General features: G+C 41.7%; 1 protein-coding gene across 6 annotated transcripts in view; it reads right to left on the bottom strand.

Moving 5' to 3' along the window:
• The window catches only part of DMD (dystrophin), a 2,222,747-nt gene that overhangs the window by 72,265 nt on the left and 2,127,790 nt on the right, over positions 1–22,692 (bottom strand). For all 6 annotated transcript variants that reach the window (XM_073901937.1, XM_025857655.2, XM_073901938.1 and 3 more), the window contains 3 exons: positions 18,096–18,297; positions 15,518–15,603; positions 13,268–13,425 (listed from right to left, as the gene is read on the bottom strand). In XM_073901937.1, the coding sequence (XP_073758038.1) occupies positions 13,268–13,425; positions 15,518–15,603; positions 18,096–18,297 (446 nt within the window). The remainder of the gene's footprint in view (positions 1–13,267; positions 13,426–15,517; positions 15,604–18,095; positions 18,298–22,692) is intronic.

The following is a 22,692-nucleotide window of genomic DNA, read 5'->3' as shown; positions in this document are numbered from 1 at the left end:
AGAAATGGAGAAGCCATGATAGGCCTGTTCCACTATTAATTGGGAGATAAAAGCCACACTGGTTAATAGATCATGAAGAGAGGAAAGAAAAAGGACCAAGAAAAAAAAACAAAAAACAAAAAACCCCGAGCTAGAGGTCACAAGGGAACTTGCTAAAATCGCGGACTTGGATTTGAAATCAAGCTGCTTCTCAAAGAGACAACCCTGTGCAGTATTTAATCATGGCAAATAATTATCCCAATCAGCTAGGGTACGAGAGAGTGTGTGTGCGCACGTCTGCATGCAGGTATGTTGTCATTTCATTTAATAGAGTATTATTATATATGTAATTATAGATATAACAAATATATGTTTATATATTTGTTAAGTTTTTATGTCATATTTATTATATAATCATAGAAATAATTAAATATATAAATGTTGAATACATTCATACGCATGAATAGAATTCCTAAACAGTCTTACTGACAGAAAAAGGTAAATTTATGGAAAACACCAGGACAAACCAAGGAGTTTTTTGGGTAAAAGTTTCATCTCTCCTTCCTGGCCATTTTCATTTGTTGTTCCATTAGTAAAATGTCCCCTTCATAAATCCCAATCACCATTTCAGTATCGCTACCGCTGTTAACAGATAAAGGCATTAATAACTCACAACCCAACTTTTCTGGTCCTGATTGTGAAAAGCTTGTGTTTGGAAAGATTTGCTAAATTTAAACTGATCAAAACTGTTTTGTGAATTAGTGTGTACACAAAGGCTTTAAAACTACAAGGAGAAAGGCTAGCCATGGTCAGATGGTATAGGACAGGCAGTTCCTGGCTGTTCCCAGAGCTGTTATTACAATTTCTTTAACAACCTCTAAATCTACCAAGGGCATCAGTGGAATATTTTACATAAGAGAGAAGTCTGCACTAGGAACGAACATAAAAGGAGGAACAAGAACAAGTTGTAAAGAATATTAATGACTCTTCTTCCAAACAATCCCAATTTTTATGAAAATCAAATGAGTGATAAAAAAGTCTCCTATAAAACTATATAAAACTTGCATGTAACAAATAAAACAGAAGGAAGGTGGCATTTTGATCCTCTGAGACACAAGAGACTTGGTGCTTTTCATTTGAGCTGCTGAGGAGATTACAGTCAGGGATACAAGGGATCACTTACGAGAGCTTCCACACAAGTTTGGTTCACATCTTGCTCTTAGTCTACGCTACTTCTATTCAGAGAACAGTGGGTCTCACATGAAGGGCCACACTGTACGTACAAGACTCTTTTCTGAATCTTCTATCTCTGTTACAAGTGTCGTTACCCAGAAGACCAGGTAATCTTTGCTGATAATGACCAAGCTTTGAAACGAGTACAGTAATCCATTTCCTGTTCTGCCTTTTCCATTTATAACATTTAGCCTCTAATCAAAAAGGGATACATGCACCCCAATGTTCATAGCAGCATTATTCACAATAGCCAAATTATGGAAACAGCCCAAGTATCCATCCAGTGGTGAATGGATAAAAGATGTGGTATATAGGGGTGCCTGGGTAGAGCAGTCAGTTGAGCATCTGATGACACCTGGTTTCAACTCAGGTCATGACTTCAGGGTCATGGGATCGAGCCCTGCATCGGGCTCCACGATCAGCACAGAGTCTGCTTGAGACTCTCTCTCCTCTCCCTCTACCCCTCCTGCTCGTGCTCTCTCTCTCTCTCTAAAATAAATAATCTTTTTTTTTTAAAAAGAAGATGTGGTATAAATATACAATGGAATATTACTCAGCCATAAAAAACAATGAAGTCTTGCCATCTGCAACCACATGGATGGAGCTGGAGAGTATATTGCTAAGTGAAATAAGTCAGTCAGAGAAAGACAAATACCATATGATTTCACTCATATGTGGAATTTAAGAAATAAAACAGACAAGCAAAGGTTAAAAAGACAGTGCAAGCGAGTGAGCAAGCAAGCCACACCAAGAAAAAGACTCTTAACTCTAGAGAACGGATGGTTACCAGAGGGGAGAGGGATGGGGGTGGTGAGTGAAACAGGTGAAGGGGATTAAGGAGGGCACTTGTCGTGATGAGCACTGGGTACTGTACAAAATGCTGAATCACTATATTGTACACCTGAAAGTAATATAACACTGTATGTTAACTATACTGGAATTAAAATTCTAAAAAATAGGAGGAAAAGAAAAAACAAATTGTGGAATACCCATACAGTGTAATACTGTAATTAAAAGAGAATGAAGTATGGGTAAAGACAATATAAATAAATCTCAGTTATACTGAGTAAAAGCCAGGCAAAAATGGGTATATCCCATAAAATTCCATTTGCAAAGAATTACAGACTCTGCAAAATAATCCACAGTGACAGAAAGCAGGTAAGTTGTCATCTAGAGATAGGGATGGTGGCAGGGGACCTGGCAGGACCGGGAGGGATTACCAAGTGGCCTAAAAACACTTTTTGGGGCGATAGATATGCTCATTTTGATTGCCGCGATGGATTCATCACGTGAACACGTGTCAAAATTTATCAAATTGCACACTTTAAAAATATGAAGTTTAAAAATGAACAATTCATTAATAGAGAAGATACTAGGAAAAAAGAAAACAAACTTGGGGACACGTAGTTCCTGATATAATACGTTTAACTATGTTACAGATGAAGAAAGGCTCGAAGAAGTTAAGGAAACAGCTCAAGATGATCTATTATTTTAATACTTCAGTATGTACACATAAAGTAGGCTTAAAAAGTAAAGACAGAAATGATCACTGAGGAGAATAGACAGGCTGATCTCTGAAATCTTTGGAAACTTTAACCTGTCTGAGAGTTCTAGAGGCTCTGATATCTAAGTAAGGCCTACCTGAAACAATGCCCAGCTACTAAATCTTCAACAAAATTCTGTATTCATCTACTGACAGCTGTATGAAAGTACAAAAATCACTGTGATAAACACATACTCCTATCTTTCTGATCACCTCCTTTGCCCCTTCTTTTCAGTAATGTGTATCCTTCCTCCTCCCATTACATGCTATGGCATATATGAGCTACAAGGACTAACAGGTTCGGGTTGATCTGTACTGAAGTAGCATAAAAGGAAAAGAAGAAACAGAAAAGGGCACCTGGGTGGCTCAGGTGGTTAAGCGACTGCCTTCGGCTCAGGTCATGATCCTGGAGTCCCTGGATCGAGTCCCGCATCGGGCTCCCTGCTCGGCAGGGAGTCTGCTTCTCCCTCTGACCCTCCCCCCATCTCATGTGCTTTCTCTCTCTCTCATTCTCTCTCAAATAAATAAAAAAAAAAAAAGAAAGAAACAGAAAAGCCTATGAGCATCTCATTCTTCAAGAGCACATAGCTCATGTTACATGCTTTGGTTAACTTGTCACTCCTATGAAAGAGCTGGCTGACACAGAAATGTATGTACGTATGTATGTATGTACGTATGTATGTATTTATATATAAAGATTTTACTTATGTACTTGAGAGAGAGAGAATGAGCAGTGGGGAGGGGCAGAGGGAGAGGGAGAAGCAGACTCCCCACGGAGCAGGGAGCCCCATGCTGGATTCAATCCCAGGACCCTGAGATCATCACCTGAGCCGAAGGCAGACACTTAACCCACTGAACCACCCAGGTGCCCCCTGAAATGTATTTATTAAATATATGTTTACATTGCTATGGAGGAAAAGGACCATCTGTACATTGGCATTTTAGGTAACACCATGGCAAAAAGCACATCCAAAGGCAGCTCAGTCAGGAGAAGTCTCTTCTCTTGTACATTGAACATCACTTTGGATGTCTGTGGTGATACTCAAAAATAGCAAGGGGAGAAGTGGAAACTCTTCTTTGCAGAAGAAACCCAGCTACTACGTACGGAAAGGTAGAATCAGAAAATCTTAGGCAACCACCAATATAATCTTCGAATTAGAAAAGCATCATCGGGGGAGGCTAAAATTATAGGGTGAAAGGTTGTTGAGGAATAGGATATTCAGAGTCTCAAAACAGCACACAAATGACTTCCTGACAAAGGGAAAAGGACACTTTTACAAAGGAAATATCTGGCAGACACTGTCCTAACATGCTTAGAATTATCAGTAAAAACAAGGTGTTATTTTGTCCCTCCAGATGTGACATCGTGAGGAGACAACATCATCTCTGTTGTCTTCTGGCCACAAAATTTTAACCTGAATCGAATCAGGAGGAAATAACTAGAAAAATCCCGAATATATGACACTCTTCCGGAGAAGTGGCCTGAGCTCTTCAAAAATGTCAGGGTAATGAATGAGGAAAAAAAAATGGGAGGGGTCTGTTCAGATTCAGTGAAAGTACAGAGACATGACAAGCAGCTCCAAGACAAAAACCCTGACTAGATCCTAGAAGAAAAGAGCCAGCCATAAGGAACATTCCAGGGCAATGGGGAAATTTCGGTGTGGACTGCATGAGAGATGATGTTACTGCATCATTGTGAAATTTGTGTGATGGTAGCTTTGCAGTTATGGAGGAGAAAGTCCTTTAAAAAAAAAAAAAAACGTGTGGTGAAGCGTTTAGGGGTTTATGTGTGATGTTGTGATGTCCTTTGACTTTTAAATAGTAAAGGGAAAAACCATTGTGTGTATTCACATACACGTACCTACACGGAGTGAGTGGGAGGAAGGGGAATGTTCATGGGATAAAATGCTCAGCAAAGGCTGTATGTATGAGATGTATGGCTGCTCACTATGCTAGCCTTATCCATTCTTTTTATGCTTGAAATTTTTCCAAAATGCTGGTTGGAAACCATGGTTTCTTCCAAATCACCCCTTCATGGGGGAGGGCAAGGCAGGCGGGAGGGTAAGAGTGACTTTGCCTTTTTTTTTTTTTTTAAGATTTTATTTCTTTATTTGACAGTGAGAGAAAGCGCGCGCGCACGCACAAGCAGGAGGAGGGGCAGAGGGAGAAGCAGGCTCCCCGCTGAGCTGGGAGCCCACCGTGGGGCTCGATCATCCCAGGATCTGGGATCATGACCTGAGTCGAAGGCAGACGCCCAATGGTCGGAGCCACCCAGGCGCCAAAGAGTGACTTTAATAATCGTTAAAGGGTGGGGGGAGATGGCATTAATGTCACTGGTATAAAACGTGAAAAGCTCTTCAGGATTACTTTTCTCAAAAAATACAAACCTAACACCAAACTGACGTCCTCCCTGTTCTCTTAGCTACACTGTGCCTAAAACATCCTCTCATACTCTGCCTAGATGTGCTTTTCCAAGGTATCTGTGAATTTTCAGCATAAAAAAGTTTAAAAATCCCCACGTTCACGGACATTTTCCATGTTTGAAATAAAGATGGAGAGGTCAAGAGTTGTATTTGTGAGACAAGAAGAAGTAAAAGGCTTCCTGTAACTACTGTCTTGAGGAGAAATCAAGTATTTTATTTAAAGTTCTGAAGATAATGAGCAGGTTGGAGGCCAGCGGTCACTGTTCTAAAATATTAATCAGGACTCTGAATTACCCGTTAAAGATAAAATCAGCCCAAACAATAACACACGGTGATTATCCACTCTTCATTTACATGTTCAAGGACAACTGTCCTGACCTCAGGCGCTCCACTCCACCTGACTAATAAACCAATTAACACCCTGGCTCCAGGGAACGTAAGGACAATTTTTAAATCTATGCAAATCCGTAAGTATGCTCCACATTAATTTATGCTAGAGAGTTCTTACTTAACTGGAAAGTTTCACACATAACATACATCACAGAATATACTTTCTCAAGTATGTCTCAGGACATGTTTGGCTAAAGTTCAAGATATAATGTTAACTCTTCATTTGAAATCCAGTTTAGGGAAAGGCAAAACGATAGGAACAGAAAACAGAGGAATGGTTTCCAGAAACTGGGAGCAGGCTGGGATGACAACCAAGGAAGAGGGCATTTTAGGGGTGATGGAAATGTTCTGTGTCTTGATTGCAGTGATGGTGAAACAATGCATTTGTCTAAACTCATAGAACTGACCACCAGAATAAATTTAACTGCATGGTTCTTTTTTTTTAAAATGTAGCTTTGGGGGCACCTGGGTGGCTCAGATGGTTAAGCGTCTGCCTTCGGCTCAGGTCGTGATCCCAGGGTCCTGGGATCGAGTCCCACATTGGGTTCCCAGCTAGGCGGGGAGCCTGCTTCTCCCTCTGCCTCTGCCTCTCTCTCTCTCTCTCTCTCTCTCTGACTCTCATGAATAAGTAAATAAAACATTAAAAAAATTAAAAAAAATAAAATGTAGCTTTGAAAAAAGAAAAGATTTTAAAACTATTTTATCAGGGGTGCCTGGGTGGCTCAGTCAGTTAAAGGTCTGACTCTTGATTTTGGCTCAGGTCATGATCTCAGGTCGCGAGACTGAGCCCCCATCAGGCTCTGTGCTGGACGTGGAACCTGCTTAAGATTCTCTCTTTCTCTCTGCCACCGGCCTCTAAAAAAATAAACAATAAATAAAATATTTTGTCAAATGCCAAAAAAAGAACCCAACCCCAAACAAAAAACCTCTAGCTGTTAGAGAATCAAGATACGCTAAGGACCCTGGGTAAACAGATAAGGATATCACAGGAGGAAGTATTACACAATCCTTCATCTTAAATAATCTTGCAGAAAGAACCTTCCATTAAAAATTCAATTTATAAGCCAGTGACAAACAAGGAAAAAAGAAAATGGCAATACTGAACTCATGTTTCCTTGTTTCCATGAGTTTTTTGGGTAAGTTTCAATGTGAATTAGAATTGATGGTGAACTGATGAAATCTAAAATATTCTTCCAATTGAACGCATGGCTCTCAAAAACATTTGTTTTCATCAGCACCTCTGACTCAACTCTTGTGGGAAGGGAAGGGAAAGACGGAAGGAGGGAGAAAGGAAGGCAGGGAGGAAGGAAGGAAGGAAGGGGGAAATTTGGTCATAACAATGAAGTACTACTTTAGACATTTGAGCCAAGAGGGACCCCTGGGTGGCGCAGTCAGCTGAGTGTCTAACTTTGGCTCAGGTCATGATCTCAACAGTTGCCTTTAGCTTTGGGACCGAGCCCTGTGTAGGGCTAGGTGCTGAGCGGGGAGTCTGCTTCTTCCTCTCCCTCTGACCCCACCCCAGCTGGTGTTCTCTGTCTCAAGTAAGTAAACAAAATCTTTTTAAAAAAAAATGTTGAGCAAAAGGACACTAATTATCTTCTTCAGCAGTTTAAGTGTATAAATGAAATAGGTTTCAACTACAACACAAACCTACCCTCAAAATACTGAAGAAAATAACCATCACCCCACACTGAGAAGTTAACCACACAAACCACAACAAATTAAATGGATAACTATGAAGCTAAACCCACCATAGCTGGTAATTAAAAAAACCCAGCAACTGAGAAGCAAGAGTCAACTCAAGACAATACTGATAATACTCTGAGATAAAAGGTCCTTCCTGAAAATCTGCAGGAATTCTGTCCATAAGCAGGCCCAACAGGAGCACGGTGAAACTACCTCTATTTATGCATACCAAATTGTAGTAACTTACTACTACTGTAGTTATCAGTCAGTACCCACCATGAGTTCAAGGGAACATGAGTTCAACATTTACCACCAAAAGGTTGTAAAAACAATGTTTATGGAACTGAAGGGCCCATATTTTGATTACTGAACAAAAAGCTAAAGGCAACCTAAGCAAAGTAGATTTTTTAGGAGTTATTTTAAGGATGGAGAATATAAAATGTGATCAATTGGCATGAGGAATGCTGTCAAACTGATTCAGAAGTGTCCTGGCATGGTATTTTCACACTCAGAGAGAAAACAGTATGTCGAGAGTCTCTAAAATCGAATCCACAGATGCTCGGTTATAGATAAAAGGAATTCTTAATCTTGGTAGGATATGCTCAAGTTACAATACACTTTAGATCATCGGAAGCTAACAGGTACCAAGTACCTCCCATGTGTCTGCAACAACTCTGAGCGCTCTGCCTTTACTGGCTCACTGCGCTCCCCTCAAGCACCCCCAGAGCACAGGGGCCAGAAAGGTTAAAAAAATAGCAGAGCTGGGATTTGAACCCAGCCAGTTGGCTTCAGTGCCTATGCACTTAACCACTCGGCCACTCACTTCTCCAGGTTTTCTGGAATGATTATTTACATGAGAGAGAAAGAGAAAGAGAGAGAGAGAGAGAGAGAGAGAGAGAGAGAGAGAGAGAGAGAGAGAGAGAGAGAGACTTGCTCTCAATAGCTATAGTGGGAATTTATTCTCATTTCTGTTTCATTCTCTATTACAGCAACTGTACATTGATGATATTCATTTCTGTCACATGAATATAAAAATTCACAGGACAGATGAAAAAGCAACTTACTCATTTTGAATGCATGACTACAACAGGAGGCAGGAAACAGATGTAAAACAAACAGAGTCTGGTGCCCAAGCTCTGTAGGTGAAGCCAACTGAATATAAAGTTGGTATACTCGAATCCATCTCAACAATGAAGTCCTTAAAATGTTTACAGAAGCAAACTCTACAAACTATCATGGGGGATGGTGGTACTTCTCAGGGCATGGCCAAATACCAATTTACAGATACACGACTCTTTTGTGGAATCCCTTAAAGGTATAAAGTTTTCCCACTTAAAAGGCAATATTAGTTGGTTTCGTTTGCAGGAAGACTTAGCCACCTGCCATTGGGAATAGAACAGCTTAAATAAAGATCACGGGGCACGCGTGGTGTGTGTGTGCATGCGCGTAAACATGCACTGTGGTAGTGATAAGGGTGTTCATTTATCCGTGTCATCCTAGTATAACCAAAAATTCACATAAAGGATCATGTTCCTTAGCTCTTTGTTCAGTCTGGTATTTGAACCAGTTAAAGCCATCTATTTCCACTCAGATGGTTTAGCAGAAGGAAATACTGGCTTGGAACATGGGGAACTTAGGCCTTCTGTCTAGATGGGACATGATATGACCGCAGTATGCAGAACGTAGTAAGTCCTGCCTCTCTGGGCTTCAGTTTCCTCAGCAGAAAAAGGAGACATGCAGTGAAACTCCAAGGTTCCTTCGGGCAATCTGTGTGACTCACTGCCAGGGCATGCTCAGCCTTACTCAGGTCCTAGGGATCACTCCACTCTGACAATGGAGCTGTTTCCATGGATTATGAACTAAAGAACAACCTGATGATGCGTTCATTGAAACAAACTAGTTTCAGGGCGCCTGGGTGGCTCAGTCGGTGAAGCGTCTGCCTTTGGCTCAGGTCATGATCCCGGCGTCCTGGGATCAAGCCCGCAGGGAGCCCGCTTCTCCCTCTCCTCTGCCCCCACCCCACTTGTGCTCTGTCTCTGTTAAATGAATAAATAAAATCTTAAAAAAAAAAAAGAAACTAGTTTCAAAACTTCACCTCTACTACCCAAAAGAGTCAGTTTCCCACTACATGTGTTGACTGCAGTAAGCTTCTACAGTAGAAACATTATCCTGTTGCCTCATTTACTCTCAAAGAAGATACCACTGTCAAATCCATACATTTATGGATAATTCTCCTTTCTGATAGCCACAGATATGACTTTGGGTCCTGGCTTACTGGGTAATTCCTTGAAAGACCTATACTGATTTTTAAATATAGGCAAAACATTGTACTTGCACGTGATGGTGATTTCCGTTACTCTCTGATTTAGGACCATTTTGGGGTTTCTTCCCCAACTTTCTTTATTGTGGTTAAGTACACATACCCTAAAACTTACCACCTTACCCATTTTTAAGTGGCCAGTTCAGCAGTACTAAAGTCCATTCATCCTGTTGTGCATCCATGTCCAGAATGGGGAGGTCCGGACCTGAACTAAGGAAAGCCTTACAAGGTCGCCCAGTGAGCCCTGTTATGTGAAAACAGCCCTCTCTCCCGGCCGCTCCTAGGCTCTTCCCTGAATCAGAAGCGACACCTTTCTAACTGTACCAACCCGAAAGAAGTAAGTTTTCTTCTGAAGTCAACTTCTCCTTCTGGATACAAGGCATGCAATCGTAGGAGAAAACAAGGACTTCCCTCCTGTTTCCTGAGGTTTAGAAACAGAGGTCTTTGAGCACAGTCTTGCTGAAGGAACCAGCCTGGCCCCAGTCCCAGGGTCTTTACACTTCAAACAAAGGGCAAAGGGCATTTTCACCCGTGTTAACTTTCGCTGCGGCAAACTGCACATTTTCATTTGCAGTGCACGGGGAGCCGCGAGCTGCCTGCCAGAGCACCTGGCTGAAGGAGAGCACACCAGGGCCAGGATGGCGACTGTGAAGGAAACAAAATGGATCGGGTGAACCTGACTGCAAATGGCTAGCAAGTCGAGAGGCTTCCCAAACCTTGCCTGGCTCTGTACACCGAGAACGTGTCTGACGTCCTACCAGAAACATCCCACTGCCAATACTCAACTTCTTTAAAATGAGCATTCCTCTTAACCCCAAGTCCCGTATGTTCCCCTTTTTTATGGCATCTGGTATTCCAGCAGGGACCCAGAATAAAGCCCTGTTATTTCACCTCGGGAGGGTGGAGAGCAGAATCAAAATATGCGTACTGGGGACTGAGGTGTTAAGTGGAGGTTTGGGGACACAGGAGTAGGAATTAAAGTCTTCTGCCAGTTGAGGGCCTTGCGGGGGCAGAGGTAAAATATTCATCCATTTAAATAACAAGAAAAACACACAACCCCCACCGCCTGTCCATTCATTGTCCTCAAAGGACTGGTGAGATTCAAGGACAGAATTCACGTGAACCAATATCAGGTATGATTATCAGTAGCAACGGTAACGATATTTATAAGCGTAGTAGGTTCAAAGGGTAGGGAGAAGCTGTTTCATGGAGGTGAAAGCCAGCGGTGGGTGGTTATGGAAACAGATTAGGAAAGGTGTGAGAATCAGACAAATTAGGATTTATTCAGGGGGCCATGGGAAGAAACAGATTTTGACACATGCTATCATACAGCGAATACATTTCTCCAAAACCAGTACAAGAGCAGTAAGAGCAAAGTGACAAGGTCAGGGTGTAGTGAATAGTAACAGTGGCAAGGAAGGAGATCAGATGAAAGAGGGGTTCTTTCTCTTAAAAACAAAAAAAGTCAGCACTTTACTCATTTTTTTTCTAATTCTGAATGTTCAAAGAAGAAAATTCAGAAAATACCATAGAGTAGAGAGAAGAAAATAACATCCACCTGTTACCCCTGTTCATCTCTTGACAGATTCCCCCCCCAGGCTCGCAGAAGACATTCCCAAGAGCTTGGAGACTGGCTAGGCAGAACACATTCATTAAATATGCGAGGACAGACTGAATTGCAAGTTTCGACACTGAGAAGACAGCGTTGCTATTACCAAGACAGAGACATGTGGTCAGGGAAGAATGGGGGGCATTCAGCCAAACGATGCGGCATGTCAAAGTACAGGGACATGGCTCCTGATAAGGGCACGGCATCTGGGAGGGCAGAGCTTCTGTTCGGTGATCCCTTGTCCTGACTCCCACTCAAGAGAGTCAAGAGGCGAGATCTTACTTATTCCTACCAAAGAAATGATAATTATACGACGTGATAGAAGGGCTAACTAGCACAGCAATGGCAATCATATTACCATATACTAACGTATCAAGTCAACGTGTTGTACACCTTACATTTACACCGTGTAATATGTCAAGTATTTTGTATATTTCAACTAAAAAAAGAGCCGGGGGCGCTTGGGTGGCTCATTCAGTTGAACGTCAGACTCTTGGTTTTGGCTCAGGTCATGATCTCAGGATCGTGAGATGGAGCCCCCCCCACCCCTCCACTGGGCTCCGTGCTCAGTGGGGAGTCTGCTTGAGATTCTCTCCCTCTAAAAAAGAGTGAGAGTCTGCAGGGAGGGTGGCGGTAGCTGCAGCCCCAGGCAGTCCTGTGGCCAATGGGACAAGGGCTCCAGTGGTTCTTGATGTTTGTCGGCTGTCGGCAGACTTCCATCCTGACCCTTACTCTCAACCCAAGCCACGGTACATGCCTAACTGTGCGCCTATGCATTTATATCAACACGTGTGTGTGCTTCACAACTAGAATTTAAAGAGTAACTGAAATTTGATTAAAAAGAAAACAATGCTTAGGAAAAACAACTCAGGCCATTATAGGTTGTTCTCTAACTGGACTTAAAAAAATGAATCTGGATGATTTGTGGCCATTACTATTCGTTTTATGAAAGTTACTTGTGTCTCCATTCTGGAATAGAGTACAAAAAAAAAAAATCTAGAGGTACTGAAAACCTATTTACATTTTGGGAAGTTTGAGCATGAGGCAAAAAAGGATTTATTTCTCCACATCTATTTTACATTTATAGCTACTGTGCCCTAACTTTAGCACAACAATCCAAACAGTATGTCCAACGCTAAATGAGGTGGCTTATTATGTGGGCATTTCGTCGGTGGGCCTGGTTAACTTCTAAATGAATGCTCAAATGGCTTGAAACATCTAAATATTCACAACATTCTGCCTAGGAGGCCTTCTGTGGTTTTACCCTAGTCCGTGGTCAAAGACCATAGGTTCAACCAGGTTATCTGGTGATCTCTAGAGCTAGTTCTATTGTTCATGGGATCACTAGGGATTGACAAACCCCATGAAAGAAAAACAGCTCTTAGCATGAAAACAAACAAACCAAACTAAGACCACTGTGAATAACTGGATACTGCAAATATCCCACTCCTTCAGGGCCGGTGGTATTACAAAGGAACAACATTTGACAACAAGCCATCCAGAAATATGTATCAAAAGCCACAAAACTCTTTTAGTCTGGTAATCCCATTCCTGAGAAATTATCCTAAGGGAAAACTTCAACCAAGGAAAAAAAACAGCTAAATGCATAAAGATGTTCACTGCAGCATTACCTACCTCAGCAAACAGCGGAAACAGCCTACGTGTCTCTCAGTGGAGTGCTGGAAGAGGATGTTTCTGGGGTAACCGACTGTGGTGTGGAAAACGCCCCGGGATGGGATAAGAGGATGGGCAAGCCGTGCGTTGGGCTAGGGATGGACACCAGCAGAGCATAAACCTTTGACCTTGTTATATGCAGAGTCACCAATCGGGCCTTCAGATTATAGAGGAAGGTCAAAGCTACAGAAGGACAGCTTCAAAAAGTGACAGTCAGGGGCGCCTGGGTGCCTCTCTCCCAAAACCCAGAGTCCCGAAGCCACTGCCTCCAGAGGTTTCAAGTATGAATCCCCTACCTACCTGCCTACACGGGAGCTAATGTGAGAAACTCAAGTTGTGTGTTTTTATTTTTTCATTAATTTTTAAAATGCAAAAAAGAAACAAGTTACTTAAGAAGGTGAGTAACTCACAAACTGGAAGCAGCTCCTGACACTCGGCTCAATGTTACTGCCCCCGAAGGATGCGACTTCACCCAACTGTCTTGGGATTTGGATGGAGTCATGCAGGAGGAGGCCCAGCCTGCGCTGGTCACAAAATCCTGTTGAACTTGCCACTTGCTTGAAAAGGTCTACAAAAGGAAGAAGAGCATTTCAATAATCAAGCAGCACCACGTTGATGCTAGCAGAGCCTACCAACCACCTCAATTCCAAGCACCACTTATTGAGAGCAGCCAATATTCCCACAGAGAGGGGTTCCTTCTAATTCACGCTCATCTGCACATTTACTATTTTTATGGATCAAGTTAATCATCACCGTGTGTATACAGAAAGCGTGACAGCTTTTAAATAAACTACAGTCCTGCAAGAAATGTGAGTTTACATACAGTCTTGACACCTAAATTTTCCTAAGCTAAAACGTAATCCTTTGGGAACTGTTTTATATATAGGATGTAACCACTTTCATAAAACAAATATTTTAGCAGTAAGAGCCATGTAACTGGTCCAAAGCACCATCCCCTTTGGACATGAGAGATTCAAAAATGTACCCAAATTGGAACTTCTTTATGAAGTCTTAAGATCATTGAGTTTCTTGCATGTATTCCCACAGGATCCTGTATATATTTGTAAATTAGTTCCTATCACTTTATACCGTCATTGATCTAATACATGCTGGTCTTTGTGGCTGAAAAATGATAACCCCCTGAGGGCAGGGGCCATCTTTGGTCAGCCGTGTATGAGGAATGTCACAGAATGAACGAACACACCCAACACTTCCCATGTATGTCTTGTTCTCAGAAATAAAATCATTTCAATCATACCTTGTATTCAAAGAAAAGCTGCCAACAAAAGGAAATTCAAGGAAGCTTTTCCTTTTCATAAACACATTTTAAACTCTATTTGAATATTTTAACCGGGTATCTAAGATGTCAATGACAAAAGTGAGGCAGCACGCACAGCCTTTTACCATCTCTCCGATGCACACGCACAGATTTTTTTTCAAAATTATGAATTATCTTCACCTATCCCAATTTGAAGTTCATATTCTTGTGTCACCAACCTCAAAACAAGTTCCCTCTTAGTCATTTGAAACACAGTCTCAAAGCTCCCTTTGGTATTACGATGGACTGGTACCATACCATTGATAAGGTTAGATTACAAACTAACCTATAAGTAATTCCACTATTTAAAGAAGGAAAACCCATAGAAATATTCTACTTTACCCAAAATACCTTTTTAAATGGTTAATGAAAGCCGTTCAGTTCTTTTTCTTTGGATCCGAGGATTAAAAAAAAAAAACACACACACACACACTCAAGTGAAAACGACATAAAAGTGAGAGCTAAAAGGGCCTGTGTATTTTGTGGCTTACTCCTGGGGGGAAATAAGCAGTAGGACACAGAGGGGCTTTGGAGAAATTCATTCTCTTTTATCTCCTGCCCATCCTCAAGCTCAGCACATCTCATCCCTGTGTGGCTAGACCTTAGGGGAAAAGAGAAATGACATGATAGGCGAGGTTTGCTTAATATTCCTACCATCAAGACTTCTTACGAGCCTCTAAAGGGGAAAAACAAGTACAGTCCTTCACAATGGGAAAGGAAAGAACGCTCGCTTCCATTGCTCCTCTAGCATTTGCTCTTCATTTGGATTCACAGAGTTTAAGTCGAAGAACCCAAGAGTTAACCAAAAGGAAATTCTATAAGGTGATATTTACCCTGTAAGAAATGGCAAGCTATCTGTGTCTCAAGTAATAAAATGTTAGTCACGTCACAGAAGTGGATATGTCTGTACAAGTTGCAGTAAGATGATTACAAAATAAACAATGTTTCTGGAACACGAATGCCAGATAGTACTCTTTAAATAAGAATCCAAAGACTAAGCAAGGGCACGGATTAAACCTACACATTTATTTTTCTGACTTCTACAAAAGGGTTAGGAAATCAGACTTTATCCTCTAGGAACATGTGTTTTATTCAGACACAGTCAATGTAATGTAAAATAATACTTGGACTGGAGAAGTTAATCCTCATTCTCTATTTAAATACCTGCTATTTCATGTTTGACAGACAATGGCACAAACCAAGTTTTCGAACACTCTAAAAAAAGCAGTTCTGTAACTTACAAGAGGAACCCACTGTCACCGCAACACGAGGCATTCCCCATCTCAAACTGGGGTAATTAGCCAACGTTAATAAAAGAATAGAGTTAATACACATGACTTACATCTGTACTTGTCTTCCAAATGGGCTTTGCACAGAGAAATGATGCCAGTTTTAAAAGACAGGACCCGGATCCTCCCTGTTCGTCCCCTATTATGAATAATCAAACCAGAAAACAATTACTGACACTTTAGTAGATGGTAAACACTTCTTAAGGAAAAAAAAAAAAAGAAAAAAGAAAAACAAACCCTCAGATACGGGAACTCTACTGACCACTGTTGCATGAAACCAATGGTCTTATTAAGATTTGTGAAGAACTTGTCTATTCGTTATGTACTATCTTTGTTATCTGCCTTATCTTTTTGGCTCATGGCCTAGAATGCAATGGAAATGTGACCACTTTGACCAAGGAACTTTTACCAAGTTTTCGATTCTTAAAAGCCCTTACTTAGGGGCGCCTGGGTGGCTCAGTTGGTTAAGCGTCTGCCTTCGGCTCAGGTCATGATCCCAGGGTCCTGGGATCGAGCCCCGTGTCGGGCTCCCTGGTCTGCGGAGAGCCTGCTTCTCCCTCTCCCTCTGCCTGTCACTCTGCCTATCTGTGCTCTCTCTGTTTCTGTCAAATAAATAAATAAAATCCTTTTTTTTTTTTAAAAAAAAAAAAGCCTTTACTTGAATTGTAACAGTAGCTCTACATGAAGAGTAAGAAATATCCTTCTATTCAATGGAGAGCCACCTCGGTATTTAAGTTGGTAAGTGGAAGGATTACTACTGTGCACCAAGTTATTTTGGTTACTCAACAAACTGCCTACTGTGCTTATTGAAGCCCCCCAAGAAAAACCCAGCACTCCCAGATTGTCATCAGACTGCCCTTGATTGAGAAGACACTCACTCACTTGAGGCGACATGACACATACTATAAAATACACACATTTATCTAAAGAAAAATACGATATCTTCTATTAAAAAGAACATTCAAATATATGATCTTAAAGACCAATTTAAAAACAACCTATTGCTATATCAGTGTTTTAAATATGTTTACACTTTCACTTTTCATATAAAGCTGAAATAAAGCATTCCTCATGACAAACTTATAAATGGTTCATTTTATCTGTGGGGAAAAAAATGGAACACGAAAATGAAAAATGTTCCATTTTGTAGAAAACGATTTTCAATAATTTGCAGCTTTTATTCTGTTAGAGAAAGAAAGTGAACCATGTGGTGCTTAAAGAGAGAGAGATTATAGAATAATTTTCCCATCTAGCACTTCAAAACTGCAAACAATACGTCCCAACTGGGTTTACTTTGGGTGAACAATGTGCTCAACTTTTAACTGGTACAATCTACTAAATCCCTTAGTCAAACAGGATCCTAATCCATTAACCAAATTATGGTCACTGGAAAGTTTCCTTATCTTTTCACCTCTTTAAAAAAGGCAAATCAAAGTTTAACAAGTAAACTTCATTAAGTATAACTCAGGTCTTCAAGGAGTTAAAATTGTCCCCAAGTAATTGTGAGGTAGGTAGAAGGGAAGTTCTATATACTCGGACGTCATCTGCAACGAGCACAGTGCCAAAACATATGTGAAGGAACACCTGAGTACAAACCCTAACAGAGCAAATGTTAAGGGTAATCCACAATTAAAATCCAATATGTTCAAGGGCTTGGTAAATAATTATCAGAATTAAACAGCCAGGTGGTCTTGGAATTCAAAAAGGACTACCTTATCAAAATAACAAGGAAAAAAAGTATACATTTTAATCACAGAAGTGGCAAGCTATCTCTGTCTCAAGTGATAAAATCTACAACAAAGGCAAAACAGCAGAAATGCAACTCTTCTCAGAAAACCTTCCCAGATTTCCAAAGGGGGATGTGTTCTCGTTGGCATGTGAAATGAGGCATGCAATCATTTTAAGGTCTAAGAAGAATTCAGTCAAAATTCAAACCAATTCTGTCTGCTACCTTCCTCAACTGCCTTCAGTGAGCTCAAGACAAAAACAAGAACTGGGGATACCTCCTGTGTGCAATCCAAAAGAAATAAACCAGTACTCTCCAAGAGAGTGATGAAGGGAGGTGTCGAACAGAAACTCTGTAGAACGCTATAAAACTTCCTCAGTTTGAGAAGCCGAGGTGGCTCCATTGAGGGCTTGTTCTCGTTTTGTTTGGCTTATCAACTCACGATCTTCCGCAAAAAGCTCCTGAGTATCAGCGAATGCTCTTCAGATCTGATGACAGGTGTACCAGCATCCCCAAGAGCACACCCATTTCTGCCACTGAGTGGGAGCCGCCCCCGAAGTGGATGGAGGAATTCAAATTACACAGGCAAGAAAAGGCTACACACTGACTCATTCTACTATTCGAAACATGAGTATGAAAAATGAGTATCTAGGGTTTTGTTTGTTTTCTGAGAGCAATCTACATTCTAGCTCTTACCTCCTAGTTCATCCAAATATTTTTCAGCTTCAGTGAATGCAAAAATGATTTATCACAGGGACAGCATTGGCTCACAGGGCTTCATGAACCTTTCATCCTGAGGACAGTATTTCTAGACTGGGGCCCCTGTTGTGATTCTAATTACACCGGCACCATTCTGGAAACTAAGCTTCCCATGGCAGAGTCCGTAAAGAGCTTGCCATACATACGTGTCATATACATTCAGGAGCCAATTGAGACACATATCCACGCAGAGAGGGACGTTGACCAGATTGTTGTGTTCTTGCTCCAGGCGATCATAAATAGTGGTCAGACAATTAATGACCTGCAGAATGTCCATGGGCTGGTCATTTTGCTTGAGGTTGTGCTGGTCCAAGGCATCGCAGGCCGCCGACAGGCTCAAGAGATCCACTGCAAAAGCCACATAAAATCACAAGTGATTCCGAGGGGAAAATTCTCCTTTCACTCTTTTTCCCTTTCCTTGGAAAATCCTGGTTGGGTTGTCTTGCAACTCTTCAGTGAACACCAAACCCAAACCCTACTGTCTTTAAAAAAAAAAAAAAAAAATTTTTTTAAATGCCATGTAGTTAACATATAGTGTACTACTGGTTTCAGGGGGTAGAATTTAGTGATTCATCTGTTGCAAAGAACACCCAGTGCTCATTCCATCAAGTGCCCTCCTTAATGCCCATCACCCAGTTACCCCAACCAGCCACCCACTGCCCCTCCAGCAACCCTGTTTGTTTCCTAGAGTTAAGAGTCTCTTATGGTTTGCCTCCCTCTCTGTTTTTATTCTACTTTATTTTCCCTTCCCTTGCCCTATGTTGATCTGTTTTGTCTCTTAAATTCCACATGAATGAAATCATATGGTCTTTGTCTTTCTCTGACTGACTTATTTCACTTAGCATAATACCCTCTAATTTCATCCATGTCATTGCAAATGGCAAGATTTCATTCTTTTTGATGACTAGTACTATTCCATTGTGTATATATATACCACATCTGCTTTATCCATGTGCCCTTTGATAGCTCAGCTGGTAGAGTGGAAGACTGTAGAGGTAAACCCTACCCTCCTTTAAAGTGCTTTGTCTCCACCCCCCAGCTCTAAGTTTCATGGCTGGAGTATTCAGGATCTGAGGTTACTGTGAGATGTCGATGGCAGTGGGTGAAAAATGTGGGCGGGGAAAGTTTCCATTCCTGAAGCACAGGGGTATTCGAGAGAGAGTTCAGGGAACCCAGAATGTTCTATGGGAATAGAGTCATTTCCCCATTCTGAGTAAGAAAAAATCTGTTTTACTAGAAATTGTGAAAGAGTTCCTGACAATACCTTTTCAGATTACTATTAGAGAAGGTCAGTCTGATTAATCTGTATGGTCAGGGTTGTGTAAATTCTATTTCCAGCTATGCATTTGTAATCATTAAGCGTTTTTCGCCTTGAAATTTCAGTCACCTCACAATCTCTCTGCTACCTTAATATTAGGTGAAAAAATCATCAACTTGATTAAAATTTTCGAAAGAGACACTGAAGTAACTGCATAATCTACTCATTTTTTAGACCTGAGGCTCACTTATTTCTCTCACCTTCAAGTTGTATTTTACAACGTACTTTTCAAGTCCTCTAAGAACTTTCTAAGATTGGGGGGGGGTGGATTCCCTTGCTCTGAAGTGTTATTTACTCATATGCTACAAGACAAAAATTTAACAAAAGCGAGACCTCAATCACAAGCTTTACTCCCAAAAGTCATGGGAAGATGCTTTTCTCCAAAGCCAATTTATTAGCCCAATCGGAAATGCAGCAAGGGTGCTTTTCTAACACCTTATACACTTAAGCTCTGGTCTGAATTCTCAGTCCTTGGAGACAAAGAATCAATGATAATTAAGTAAATCTCCTGCACATCTAGTGGGAGGAGACAGTACAATCCTAAATGTAGCTGCAGATAAACCTGGGCCATCCCAGTCGGTAAACAGCTTGCCCGATGCTAAACAGATGCAAATTTAAGACTTCAATGTATTTTACTAGTTATTTGTAGTGAGTTCTAGAAAAATAGTAACCTTTTAAGTTTCCCTGGAAGCCAGAAGGAGACCTGGTGGTGGAAACAAGGAGGGGTTTTTGTCTTTCATCCCAGTCAGTAAAGCTCTGTGGCTTCCACGCAGTTTTTCCGAAAATGCCCCGGACTAGCACTCACCCTATCAAAGCAAAGGCCCCACTCCTTTTGTGTTAAAATACTCTCAAGACAGAGAGACGACCTCTTTACGTGGAAGCCGAGACTTTATTTAAAGTGGCAGGAAAGGACATAGCTTGATTTGAGAGGGAGGCAGGTAGGAAAAAGAATGAAGAATGAAAAAAATAATAATGCAAAAAGGCAGGGGGCACGGAGGAGGGAAGGGCCCAGTAAGCAGGGGCTACAAGGCAGCCTGGGGAGAGGGACACAGACAGACAGTGGACTCCCAACTTTCTCAGCCCCTCCTCTTCTGTGTGCTGCACTTGCTTAAGGGGCAAAGGTTCAGGTGGTGAGAACATTTAAAAAAGCAGCTCACCATCTCCGTGAGTGCAAGAGAGGAACGGCTTTCTTCCAAATGTCAATATTTTCAGCGAGATTCTCTGTAGACTGAAGGAAGCTATGGGTGGTTTGAAGTTTTTCTATTATTTTCTTGTTACTCTGTCTTAATCATTATAAATATTTTGCCTTCCATCCAAGGATACAAGAACTAACAAGGGAGAATTTGTAGACTCGGGTTTGTACTGAGTCTCACTTACTCGTGTGATGGAAGCAAACCAAGTAGCAACATGGCACAAATTTCTTTTTACCGAGTCTACTCTCATCTCTTTACAGGTGAGTGGGTAACACACAGAACAGAAAATTTGGAGTCTAAATAGCTCCAGAGGGGAGCAAGGCAACTGCTCTGGAAGAACAGGAGCAGAGATGACACAGTGAGGGGAGAAATACTGTGCAGTGAGCTCTGCTGAAACCAGATGCGGTTAAAAAGGAGAATGGGCCCTCGCAGAAGACCAGAGAACACAAACGCACCAAACAGAATTCCCCTTTCGTGGAACAATTTTTTCAAAGACTTCTAGTCGATATCCATAGCCAATACTACGCACTTGAAAAGAGGTGAGAAAATCGATAGGGACAATTTAATTGCCACAGAGACATGCACTTAAGTGTTCAAAACGACCATCTGAAAGAATTCAGTGAGATTTTTTGATGAAGCATTAAACATAACGATTCGCTGTTTCTAGAAGCCTCAAAAAGCAACCAGCAGACAATTCTGTGTAACTTTTTTTTTTTTTAACCTCAAACTAGGAATTTCCATTGGGAGGTGAGTATCTTTATCTTCTTACTTTATATTTCAAAGCCATATAAAAACCAAACATGTGCTAATATACCCACTCTTTCAAAAATTATTTGCACAGTAGAGGATGCTACAGGTTTTGACATAATTGAAGAATAGGGGCCATTCATTGGTGTCCCTCCGTGTGAGGGCTGTGGGGACAGGACAAAAAGACTTGCTCTCCAGGACCCTCTGTGTCCTTCAGGAAAAGCAGAAAAAGCAGAAAATGAAGCGGTGTGTATGTGGGGGGGGGGCAGAGAATGAGCACAGGATCCCATTAATGGCTCCTGAGGCTCTGGCTGCTGAGTAATTGCCCTTTCAACATTCTAGATTCCAATGCTAACTCGACTCCTTTCTACAAATGCCACAAGTGAGGAGCTGAAGCCGATTTTTTTTTTTTTTTTTTGGTCTTTTACTGCCTCTTGGGCTCTGAGGACTAGAAAGCACCTTTAGAATGGGTCTGTAGTTGAGAAAGTAGAGACCAGAGAGAAGGAGCCTCCCTCTGGGAATTATAGCAGGACACGTGGAGGTCCATAGTGAAGAGCCAAAGGGAGGTTACAGAAGGTGCCCTTATAGACTTGACAGAAAAAGAAAACCATCTCAAGTTCTCTACCAGGGAGAACAGTGGGACAAAAGAGAAGCATCGGAAAGTCAGCATAAGTCCCACGGTGCCCACATCGCCCCCAAGCTCATCCCATGGGTCAATGCAGAGACTCTGTGCTAATATACCAACAATCCCGTAACCTCATCTGTGCAGAGACAGGGGAGGGCGCTGGGGGACAAGCGCTGTGTGCCCGCCGACTCGACCCGCTGCCCAGGCAGGGGGCACCTGTGGGAAGAGGAGGCTGCCGGTGACGTCATGCCATTCTCCAGGCAGCTGACACTTCAGACTGAAGGACTTTCCCAGCACATCTTTGCCCAGCAAGAAAGTTGGGGCACTCTGATGTGGTTATCTGTGCTGTGAGGGTTAATTTCAAAGGCTCTGGAGTTGGCCTTTTTTTTTTTTTTTTTTGCTAAAAGGCTACACAATGCAGAGCCTTGATCAAAGCAATGAAAAGAAGTGCCTTACTGTGTTGATCTGTAGCCATGGGTTACGGCTTATCATTACTGTTTATTGGTAGAAGTAACACTGACCGTTTTTACCTGGTTTGGGGGAGACCCATGAAGGTCACAGGGTATGGGACCGGCTATGTGGGAAGAATATGCCCAGGTTACCAGAAGGCTTTAAGAAACCTTGTATGACGGGCGCCTGGGTGGCTCAGTTGTTAAGCGTCTGCCTTTGGCTCAGGTCGTGATCCCAGGGTCCTGGGATGGAGCCCTACATCGGGCTCCCTGCTCCACGGGAGGCCTGCTTCTCCCTCTCCCACTCCCCCTGCTTGTGTTCCCTCTCTCGCTGTGTCTCTGTCAAATAAATAAAATCTAAAAAAAAAAAAAAGAAAAAAAGAAAAGAAAAGAAAGAAACCCTGTATGAGA

Source organism: Callorhinus ursinus, unplaced genomic scaffold (assembly GCF_003265705.2).
Source record: "Callorhinus ursinus isolate GAN/ISIS: 27379988/994484 unplaced genomic scaffold, GSC_fseal_2.0 scaffold16, whole genome shotgun sequence".
Taxonomy (NCBI): domain Eukaryota; kingdom Metazoa; phylum Chordata; class Mammalia; order Carnivora; family Otariidae; genus Callorhinus; species Callorhinus ursinus.
This window is presented reverse-complemented; position numbering and strand designations above follow the sequence as displayed.